The sequence below is a fragment of the Phalangium opilio genome, unplaced genomic scaffold (assembly GCF_054372755.1).
Source record: "Phalangium opilio isolate 3A_F unplaced genomic scaffold, DU_Popi_V2 ptg000077l_1, whole genome shotgun sequence".
Taxonomy (NCBI): domain Eukaryota; kingdom Metazoa; phylum Arthropoda; class Arachnida; order Opiliones; family Phalangiidae; genus Phalangium; species Phalangium opilio.
Genome location: NW_028324185.1, coordinates 4,276,018 through 4,286,493, shown reverse-complemented (window position 1 = coordinate 4,286,493; position 10,476 = coordinate 4,276,018). Strand labels below are relative to the sequence as shown.

General features: G+C 40.1%; 2 protein-coding genes across 2 annotated transcripts; one reads left to right on the top strand and one right to left on the bottom strand.

Annotated features, from left to right (window-relative positions):
* The first annotated feature begins 6,147 nt into the window (after positions 1 to 6,147).
* Positions 6,148 to 7,686, top strand: LOC149656999 (uncharacterized). Its single transcript, XM_089844794.1, has 2 exons — positions 6,148 to 6,876; positions 6,956 to 7,686. Exons 1-2 carry the CDS (start codon positions 6,440 to 6,442, stop codon positions 7,140 to 7,142), a joined length of 624 nt encoding a protein of 207 aa, XP_089700920.1. The 5' UTR covers positions 6,148 to 6,439; the 3' UTR covers positions 7,143 to 7,686.
* A 61-nt stretch (positions 7,687 to 7,747) lies between these two features.
* On the bottom strand, positions 7,748 to 10,476 carry LOC149656998 (uncharacterized). The gene is made up of 2 exons (XM_089844654.1): positions 9,820 to 10,476; positions 7,748 to 9,733 (listed from the first exon to the last, which is right to left on the bottom strand). The coding sequence occupies exons 1-2, from the start codon at positions 10,222 to 10,224 to the stop codon at positions 7,748 to 7,750; spliced, it is 2,391 nt and encodes a 796-aa protein (XP_089700780.1). The 5' UTR covers positions 10,225 to 10,476.

Genomic DNA, 10,476 nt, shown 5'->3' with positions numbered 1-10,476 from the left:
GGTTCTTGTGAATACTTGTGGATACTTGTAGGTGCTTGTGGCGCCACTCTGCTTACATGATCATTGTACGAACAAACTAATTAAAACAAAATAGCAAGTGCTATTTTGCATTAATTTAGCATAGCGTGGTTTCCATCTACGGACCTCCGAGTTATGGGCCCAGCACGCTTCCACTGCGCCACTCTGTTTACATGATCATAGTATGAACAAACTAACTTATATCAAAATAGCAAGTGCCATTTTGCGTTAATTTAGCAGAGCGTGGTTTTGATCCACGGACCTCTGGGTTATGGGCCCACCACGCTTCCACTGCGCCATTCTGCTTACATGATCATTGTACGAACAAACTAACTTATATCAAAATAGCAAGTGCTATTTTGCATTAATTTAGCATAGCGTGGTTTCCATCTACGGACCTCCGAGTTATGGGCCCAGCACGCTTCCACTGCGCCACTCTGCTTACATGATCAAAGTATGAACAAACTAACTTATATCAAAATAGCAAGTGCTATTTTGCATTAATTTAGCAGAGCGTGGTTTCGGTCCACGGACCTGTGGGCTATGGGCCCAGCACGCTTCCACTGCGCCACTCTGCTTACATGATCATTGTACGAACAAACTAACTTATATCAAAATAGCAAGTGCTATTTTGCATTAATTTAGCATAGCGTGGTTTCCATCTACGGACCTCCGAGTTATGGGCCCAGCACGCTTCCACTGCGCCACTCTGCTTACATGATCAAAGTATGAACAAACTAACTTATATCAAAATAGCAAGTGCTATTTTGCATTAATTTAGCAGAGCGTGGTTTCGGTCCACGGACCTCTTGGTTATGGGCCCAGCACGCTTCCACTGCGCCATTCTGCATACATCACCATTATATGAAAAACTAACTGATACCAAAATAGCAAATGCTACTTTGCAATAACATAGCAGAGCGTGGTTTCGATCCACGGACCTCTGGGTTATGGGCCCAGCACGCTTCCACTGCGCCACTCTGCTTACATCACCATTATATGAAAAACTAACTGATACCAAAATAGCAAATGCTACTTTGCATTAACATAGCAGAGCGTGGTTTCGATCCACCGTCCTCTGGGTTATGGGCCCAGCACGCTTCCACTGCGCTATTCTGCACACATGATCATTGTACGAACAAACTAACTTATATCAAAATAGCAAGTGCTATTTTGCATTAATTTAGCAGAGCGTGGTTTCGGTCCACGGACCTCTTGGTTATGGGCCCAGCACGCTTCCACTGCGCCATTCTGCATACATCACCATTATATGAAAAACTAACTGATACCAAAATAGCAAATGCTACTTTGCAATAACATAGCAGAGCGTGGTTTCGATCCACGGACCTGTGGGCTATGGGCCCAGCACGCTTCCACTGCGCCACTCTGCTTACATGATCATTGTACGAACAAACTAACTTATATCAAAATAACAAGTGCTATTTTGCATTAATTTAGCATAGCGTGGTTTCCATCTACGGACCTCCGATTTATGGGCCCGGCACGCTTCCACTGCGCCACTCTGCTTACATGATCATAGTATGAACAATCTAACTTATATCAAAATAGCAAGTGCTATTTTTCATTAATTTAGCAGAGCGTGGTTTCGATCCACGGAACTCTGGGTTATGGGCCCAGCACGCTTCCACTGCGCCATTCTGCTTACATCACCATTATATGAAAAACTAACTGATACCAAAATAGCAAATGCTACTTTGCAATAACATAGCAGAGCGTGGTTTCGATCCACGGACCTCTGGGTTATGGGCCCAGCACGCTTCCTCTGCGCCACTCTGCTTACATGATCATTGTACGAACAAACTAACTTATATCAAAATAACAAGTGCTATTTTGCATTAATTTAGCATAGCGTGGTTTCCATCTACGGACCTCCGATTTATGGGCCCGGCACGCTTCCACTGCGCCACTCTGCTTACATGATCATAGTATGAACAAACTAACTTATATAAAAATAGCAAGTGCTATTTTGCATTAATTTAGCAGAGCGTGGTTTCGATCCACGGACCTCTGGGTTATGAGCCCACCACGCTTCCACTGCGCCACTCTGCACACATGATCATTGTACGAACAAACTAACTTATATCAAAATAGCAAGTGCTATTTTGCGTTAATTTAGCAGAGCGTGGTTTCGATCCACGGACCTATGGGTTATGGGCCCAGCACGCTTCCACTGCGCCACTCTGCATACATCACCGCTACATGAAAAACTAACTGATAGCAAAATAGCAAATGCTACTTTGCTCTTACATAGCAGAGCGTGGTTTCGATCCACGGACCTCTGGGTTATGGGCCCAGCACGCTTCCACTGCGCCACTCTGCTTCCATGATCATTGTACGAACAAACTAACTTATATCAAAATAGCAAGTGCTATTTTGCATTAATTTAGCATAGCGTGGTTTCCATCTATGGACCTCCGAGTTATGGGCCCAGCACGCTTCCACTGCGCCACTCTGCTTACATGATCAAAGTATGAACAAACTAACTTATATCAAAATAGCAAGTGCTATTTTGCATTAATTTAGCAGAGCGAGGTTTCGATCCACGGACCTGTGGGCTATGGGCCCAGCACGCTTCCACTGCGCCACTCTGCTTACATGATCATTGTACGAACAAACTAACTTATATCAAAATAGCAAGTGCTATTTTGCATTAATTTAACATAGCGTGGTTTCCATCTACGGACCTCCGAGTTATGGGCCCAGCACGCTTCCACTGCGCCACTCTGCTTACATGATCAAAGTATGAACAAACTAACTTATATCAAAATAGCAAGTGCTATTTTGCATTAATTTAGCAGAGCGTGGTTTCGGTCCACAGACCTCTTGGTTATGGGCCCAGCACGCTTCCACTGCGCCATTCTGCTTACATCACCATTATATGAAAAACTAACTGATACCAAAATAGCAAATGCTACTTTGCATTAACATAGCAGAGCGTGGTTTCGATCCACCGTCCTCTGGGTTATGGGCCCAGCACGCTTCCACTGCGCCATTCTGCACACATGATCATTGTACGAACAAACTAACTTATATCAAAATAGCAAGTGCTATTTTGCATTAATTTAGCATAGCCTGGTTTCCATCTACGGACCCCCGAATTATGGGCCGAGCACGCTTCCACTGCGCCACTCTGCTTACATGATCATAGTATGAACAAACTAACTTATATAAAAATAGCAAGTGCTATTTTGCATTAATTTAGCAGAGCGTGGTTTCGATCCACGGACCTGTGGGCTATGGGCCCAGCACGCTTCCACTGCGCCACTCTGCTTACATGATCATTGTACGAACAAACTAACTTATATCAAAATAGCAAGTGCTATTTTGCATTAATTTAGCATAGCGTGGTTTCCATCTACGGACCTCCGAGTTATGGGCCCAGCACGCTTCCACTGCGCCACTCTGCTTACATGATCAAAGTATGAACAAACTAACTTATATCAAAATAGCAAGTGCTATTTTGCATTAATTTAGCAGAGCGTGGTTTCGATCCACGGACCTCTTGGTTATGGGCCCAGCACGCTTCCACTGCGCCATTCTGCTTACATCACCATTATATGAAAAACTAACTGATACCAAAATAGCAAATGCTACTTTGCAATAACATAGCAGAGCGTGGTTTCGATCCACGGACCTCTGGGTTATGGGCCCAGCACGCTTCCACTGCGCCACTCTGCTTACATCACCATTATATGAAAAACTAACTGATACCAAAATAGCAAATGCTACTTTGCATTAACATAGCAGAGCGTGGTTTCGATCCACGGACCTCTGGGTTATGGGCCCAGCACGCTTCCACTGCGCCATTCTGCACACATGATCATTGTACGAACAAACTAACTTATATCAAAATAGCAAGTGCTATTTTGCATTAATTTAGCATAGCCTGGTTTCCATCTACGGACCCCCGAATTATGGGCCCAGCACGCTTCCACTGCGCCACTCTGCTTACATGATCATAGTATGAACAAACTAACTTATATAAAAATAGCAAGTGCTATTTTGCATTAATTTAGCAGAGCGTGGTTTCGATCCACGGACCTGTGGGCTATGGGCCCAGCACGCTTCCACTGCGCCACTCTGCTTACATGATCATTGTACGAACAAACTAACTTATATCAAAATAGCAAGTGCTATTTTGCATTAATTTAGCATAGCGTGGTTTCCATCTACGGACCTCCGATTTATGGGCCCGGCACGCTTCCACTGTGCCACTCTGCTTACATGATCATAGTATGAACAAACTAACTTATATCAAAATAGCAAGTGCTATTTTGCATTAATTTAGCAGAGCGTGGTTTCGATCCACGGAACTCTGGGTTATGGTCCCAGCACGCTTCTAACGCGCCACTCTGCTTACATCACCATTATATGAAAAACTAACTGATACTAAAATAGCAAATGCTACTTTGCATTAACATAGCAGAGCGTGGTTTCGATCCACGGACCTCTGGGTTATGGGCCCAGCACGCTTCCACTGCGCCACTCTGCTTACATGATCATAGTATGAACAAACTAACTTATATCAAAATAGCAAGTGCTATTTTGCATTAATTTAGCAGAGCGTGGTTTCGATCCACGGAACTCTGGGTTATGGTCCCAGCACGCTTCTAACGCGCCACTCTGCTTACATCACCATTATATGAAAAACTAACTGATACTAAAATAGCAAATGCTACTTTGCATTAACATAGCAGAGCGTGGTTTCGATCCACGGACCTCTAAGTTATGAGCCCACCACGCTTCCACTGCGCCACTCTGCACACATGATCATTGTACGAACAAACTAACTTATATCAAAATAGCAAGTGCTATTTTGCGTTAATTTAGCAGAGCGTGGTTTCGATCCACGGACCTCTGGGTTATGGGCCCAGCACGCTTCCACTGCGCCACTCTGCTTCCATGATCATTGTACGAACAAACTAACTTATATCAAAATAGCAAGTGCTATTTTGCATTAATTTAGCATAGCGTGGTTTCCATCTACGGACCTCCGAGTTATGGGCCCAGCACGCTTCCACTGCGCCACTCTGCTTATATGAACATAGTATGAACAAACTAACTTATATCAAAATAGCAAGTGCTATTTTGCGTTAATTTAGCAGAGCGTGGTTTCGATCCACGGACCTCTGGGTTATGGGCCCAGCACGCTTCCACTGCGCCACTCTCCTTACATGATCATTAGACGAACAAAATAACTTATATCAAAATAGCAAGTGCTATTTTGCATTAATTTAGCATAGCGTGGTTTCCATCTACGGACCTCCGAGTTATGGGCCCAGCGCGCTTCCACTGCGCCACTCTGCTTACATGATCATAGTATGAACAAACTAACTTATATAAAAATAGCAAGTGCTATTTTGCATTAATTTAACAGAGCGTGGTTTCGATCCACGGACCTCTGGGTTATGGGCCCAGCACGCTTCCACTGCGCCATTCTGTTTACATCACCATTATATGAAAAACTAACTGATACCAAAATAGCAAATGTTAATTTGCATTAACATAGCAGAGCGTGGTTTCGATCCACGGACCTCTGGGTTATGGGCCCAGCACGCTTCCACTGCGCCACTCTGCTTACAACACCATTATATGAAAAACTAACTGATACCAAAATAGCAAGTGCTATTTTGCATTAATTTAGCATAGCGTGGTTTCCATCTACGGACCTCCGAGTTATGGGCCCGGCACGCTTCCACTGCGCCACTCTGCTTACATGATCATAGTATGAACAAACTAACTTATATCAAAATAGCAAGTGCTAATTTGCATTAATTTAGCAGAGCGTGGTTTCGATCCACGGAACTCTGGGTTATGGTCCCAGCACGCTTCTAACGCGCCACTCTGCTTACATCACCATTATATGAAAAACTAACTGATACCAAAATAGCAAATGCTACTTTGCATTAACATAGCAGAGCGTGGTTTCGATCCACGGACCTCTGGGTTATGGGCCCAGCACGCTTCCACTGCGCCACTCTGCTTACATGATCATAGTATGATCAAACTAACTTATATCAAAATAGCAAGTGCAGCAAAACACCATATTATTTGGTTTGGAATTGAAAAGCAAAAGGTTAAAGGAAAAAGCCACAATAATATTTTCTTGGTTTAAAATGGTTCCTTACGCTTATATATATACAAAAAAATTAGAAATGGAGATTAGCTCTTATTAATTAATATTTAAGCTCAAATTAGCTGGCCACTAGAAGGAAATTGAACGCCGCCATTTCTGATATTTAAAAATTCCGCAGTGCTTGTAACTGGCTCGATTTTCTAGAGGGGGTAACTTTTGATTGGCCGGCTTTCCATAGCAATGGACCAACAAGAAACTGCCCTCTGCAGCCTTATATCGTCTGCTTGTTTAATCCCTCGCTGGCTCCCTTAAACTCTATTAGCGATGCCTCGTATTAATCCCTTTGAAGTAGAACCGGAATTTACAGAAGAAGAATTAAGGGAACGACAATTACAGCGAGAGAATGAGTTAGAAATAGCGAATCAAGAAGTTATCATTAACCTAGAGGAAATAAAAAACAACTGTACTTGTGGCCACTGCATTCCCGATTGGTTAGGCCTTAGCAATGACGAAGAAAAAATTGTAAACATGAAAAACTATCTAAATTGGAAGGATTTAAGGGCAGGATTTATTTGTTGTAAACAAATAGAAGATGTCGTTGAATTTTTAAACGATACAGATGATCCACAAGGTGTTGCGCCATGTGTCACTTGTGATATTGACTACAAATCTATGTGCCAAAGAAAGCGAGCTTTAATCGCAACGTACAGGGGTTATTTGCAAACACGTAGAAGGCCATTGCCCATTAATGTTTCGAATAGGTAAATTTTTAATTAATCGTAAGGGAACAGCCTCTATGAAATATAATTTTTTATGTAAGCTAATATTGTTTTATTGTAGAACCTATCGCTATATAGCATATCGCACGTACACCCATTTAATTTACCATAAACTTGGAAGAGCTAATAGAAGAGCAGTTCCCCATTGTGTCCTGCTTGATATACGAAAGCTTTTCCCAGAAAATGACGTAAATTCATACATAAGCTACAAACCAGGTGTTGAAATAGAAGGATTTAGAGCCAATTAACCGAGTTGAATGAATAACCTTGAAGTCACGAAAGTATTGTGATATATTTGCTTACAAAAAAGCCATCCTAAATTTTTTAGTTTAAAATGACCAGATTAAGTTTTAAAATTAAAGCATAAAATTTACATAAAAATTAGCTATCCTAAATTAAAATTCATAATTATTATATTACTCTTATGAGATATAAAAATTATTGAATCCACTTAGAGTAAGGATTGATATTCATTTTTTTTTAAATAATTGTGATTGCCAAGGTTCCTAACAGTGTGATATTATTAGTCATAATTAAAAGCCTTCGAATATTAAATGGATACTTAAATAAGTTACTAAAATGGTCATATTAGTCGTAACTTCTGGTCATAAAAAACAGAGTTGAATACTAAGTAAATATAATTAACAGACCTGCTATTAAGGTGTAACAAAAAAATTATATTCGTAAGTTGCTACGGTCACAGTTTATTTACATTTGAAGTACAAATTTTGTATATTTTCTGGTTTATTATGACCTAGTCAAGAAATTTCAGTATTAAATCCATGTTTATAAATTTCAGTATTAAATCCATGTTTATTAATTTCAGTATTAAATCCATGTTTAGAGTTTTCAATTAAAATAACCTCCTCCTTTTCGCTGCTTGAATTAAAACTTGCTTGTCAGGCCGTGGAGTTGGAGCTATATTACCTCTCTTACGATAGCTTGTCATTAAATTCGCTAGTGGAATTTCATCTTCGTCAATTTGTTTACGCCTTATTATGTTTTTCATTATTTCATAAACAAATGTGTACGATTTTGGCTCCTTTCGAGGTCTAGCGTACCACTCAGCAGTGGCTTTAGAAAAATAAAATTCAAAATCTTCCTTATTCCCATCTTGGGTTGTTGATTCTGTTTCTAGTTCAAAATAGAATTTTCTGTCTACATTAAAATTATGGTCCAAAGCTGCCAACATAGTACGGGCTTCCATGACATCTTGGTCAAAATCTAGTCGTTTTGGGCAATATTTAAGCAGAAGACTGTGGTACGATTCCAACTTAGAAGTGTGGCTAAATGCGCAAACTTGCTTTAAATCTCGTAAAGTACTTTTTTTGTTGACAATTTCATTTAGAGCGTCATAAGGGGGGGTATCAGGTGTGAGCCATTTTTTTTTTCTTGCTGTTTCGACTGAAAGACGATCGTGGATACACCGTTTATGTTGATTAAAACTAGGAAATGAATGGACATTTGTGACGTGAAAAAGAACTGATTTCCACATTTCAATTAGGATATCAGGGTTCCCATCACAGTTTTCTGCGGCAAACCACAAGTGGCGGCTGAGAGATTTCACCCAGGGTTCAAGATCCTTATTATCCTTTTTTTTACTTATAGCCGTAATTTTTTTGGAAACGCTTTTTGAAAAATGCCAAACATCGAATTGATGGTCTATATTCGGATAATTATCCCTTAAAAAGGCCCTAATCTGTATGTGTCTGTCAGTTGTGATTCTAAATATATTAACTCCAAATTTTTCCATTTTTGTCAGACATCTTTTCAAACTTTCTAACTCCATATTGCTAGACTTGTATTGAACCTCATTTTTCTTTACGATTTCAAAATGGACACATTTGTCACTTTCCTGGTCAATGAATGTGTATCCGCAATATTTGGCCGAATGCCCTGGCGAGTCATATCGTCCATCACCAGAAATCGTGACTTCTGAAGAACATTTTAATTTCTCTAAAATATTGCTTTGTTCATTTCTCCAGCTGACCCTAATTTCTGGAATGATATATTTTTTTTGAATGTTGTAGAAAGCTGATTTTTGAATTCCACATAATCCCATAAATTGAAAAATAGTGTTGATTCGTTGAAATGTGGCCCCTGAGAGCAAAATACTTGAAGCTAGCAGTAAATTCCCCACTGGCATTCTTCCCAGCACAGGCTGTGAGCGCCAAATAAATTCGTGGCCACTTAGACAGGTCATCTTGACAGATAATAGAGATCCACAAGTTTCAGACTTGAAATTTTCAGTAATATCAATGGCACTATCACAGCCAGCCTTATCACACCTTAGTCTTGCTAAGAGTTGGTTCAGTTGGCTCTCAAAAACAATATACTTTTTTTCCTCAATAAATTGATCAGAAATATTTTTAGGGGGAGGTGAATAGTTCGTTGTTGACGCTGAACTGGGTATACTAGGCTCGTACATTGAGACACTGGGAGAATTTTCAGGGGTCTCATCAAAAATCATGCTTACAGATACGGGAGATGCCATATCCTTCAAATTTTCTAAATCGGATTTTGCGCAATTCAAAAGTATTGTTTTGTCGCTATCATGTGTGCATTTCTTTGGTGTCGATTCTGTTTCGTAATCTAAACTGTGAGCGAAGTATGCGTGATCTTTTGACACTGCAGTAATTGTATCTTGAAACAAAGCTAAGACTTCTGAAGTAATTTCCTCTTCAGTACATGCTTCAGTAGCGCAATCAATCTTGCAAAAATCCGTTTGAATAGGAATTGTAGCTCGGAGGGCTTCAATGCTTAACTCTGGATCAGTTTGAGTTCCAATTTCCGTTGTATTTACTTTTGTTATATTATAGATCTCAGTTACAGTTGGAACCTATAACAATGTAACAAATAAAATTTCATATTATAATCCTAGAAAAGGAAGCAATGTGACACTGTCTAAAAATATTCCAGTCTTACCTCTTCGTTACTTGGAATTTCAATTGCTTCTATTGGAAATATTTCCATCGTTTCTTCTGTACTTGGTAGGTTTATTGTTGGTACGGATAACGGTTTCAATCTTACTACTTCTTTCGACAAATTACGGCCATACGAAACGTTAATGTTTAAACATTCAGGAGCAAAATGTAACTGGCATACTCTAGTAGCTTCCCTAAATTTCCTGATTGCGGTACGTCTTTCTGGCAAAGGCTTAGTCTCTAATGACGTTACGAGCGCTTCGAATTCCTCTCTCACCGGTATTTTAGCAAATTTAACCCACATTCTTGCCATTTCTAAATTGGATTCAACATCCGGAATTCTAAAACAACTAACTCTTTGTTTTTTCGAATAAACCTCACACCCTTCAATAATACACTTCGACATTCTGGAAGCCTAAATGCGCGGGCTGCAGCTGGGAACTTTGATCTTGGAAGGGTAAGCAGACAACATGATTTCCCGTAGCTCATTGGCCTAGACATCAACGAATAGAAAGTTACCCCCAATTTTTGCCTCTAGCTTTTTAAAAATGGCACCGTCTTAGTTAAGATGATTAAATGCTAATTACTAACTAATTGAGATTCTTTTTGACAGAATAATAATAGATCTTTGAGTTTTAAGTTTAAATGAACGGTTTAA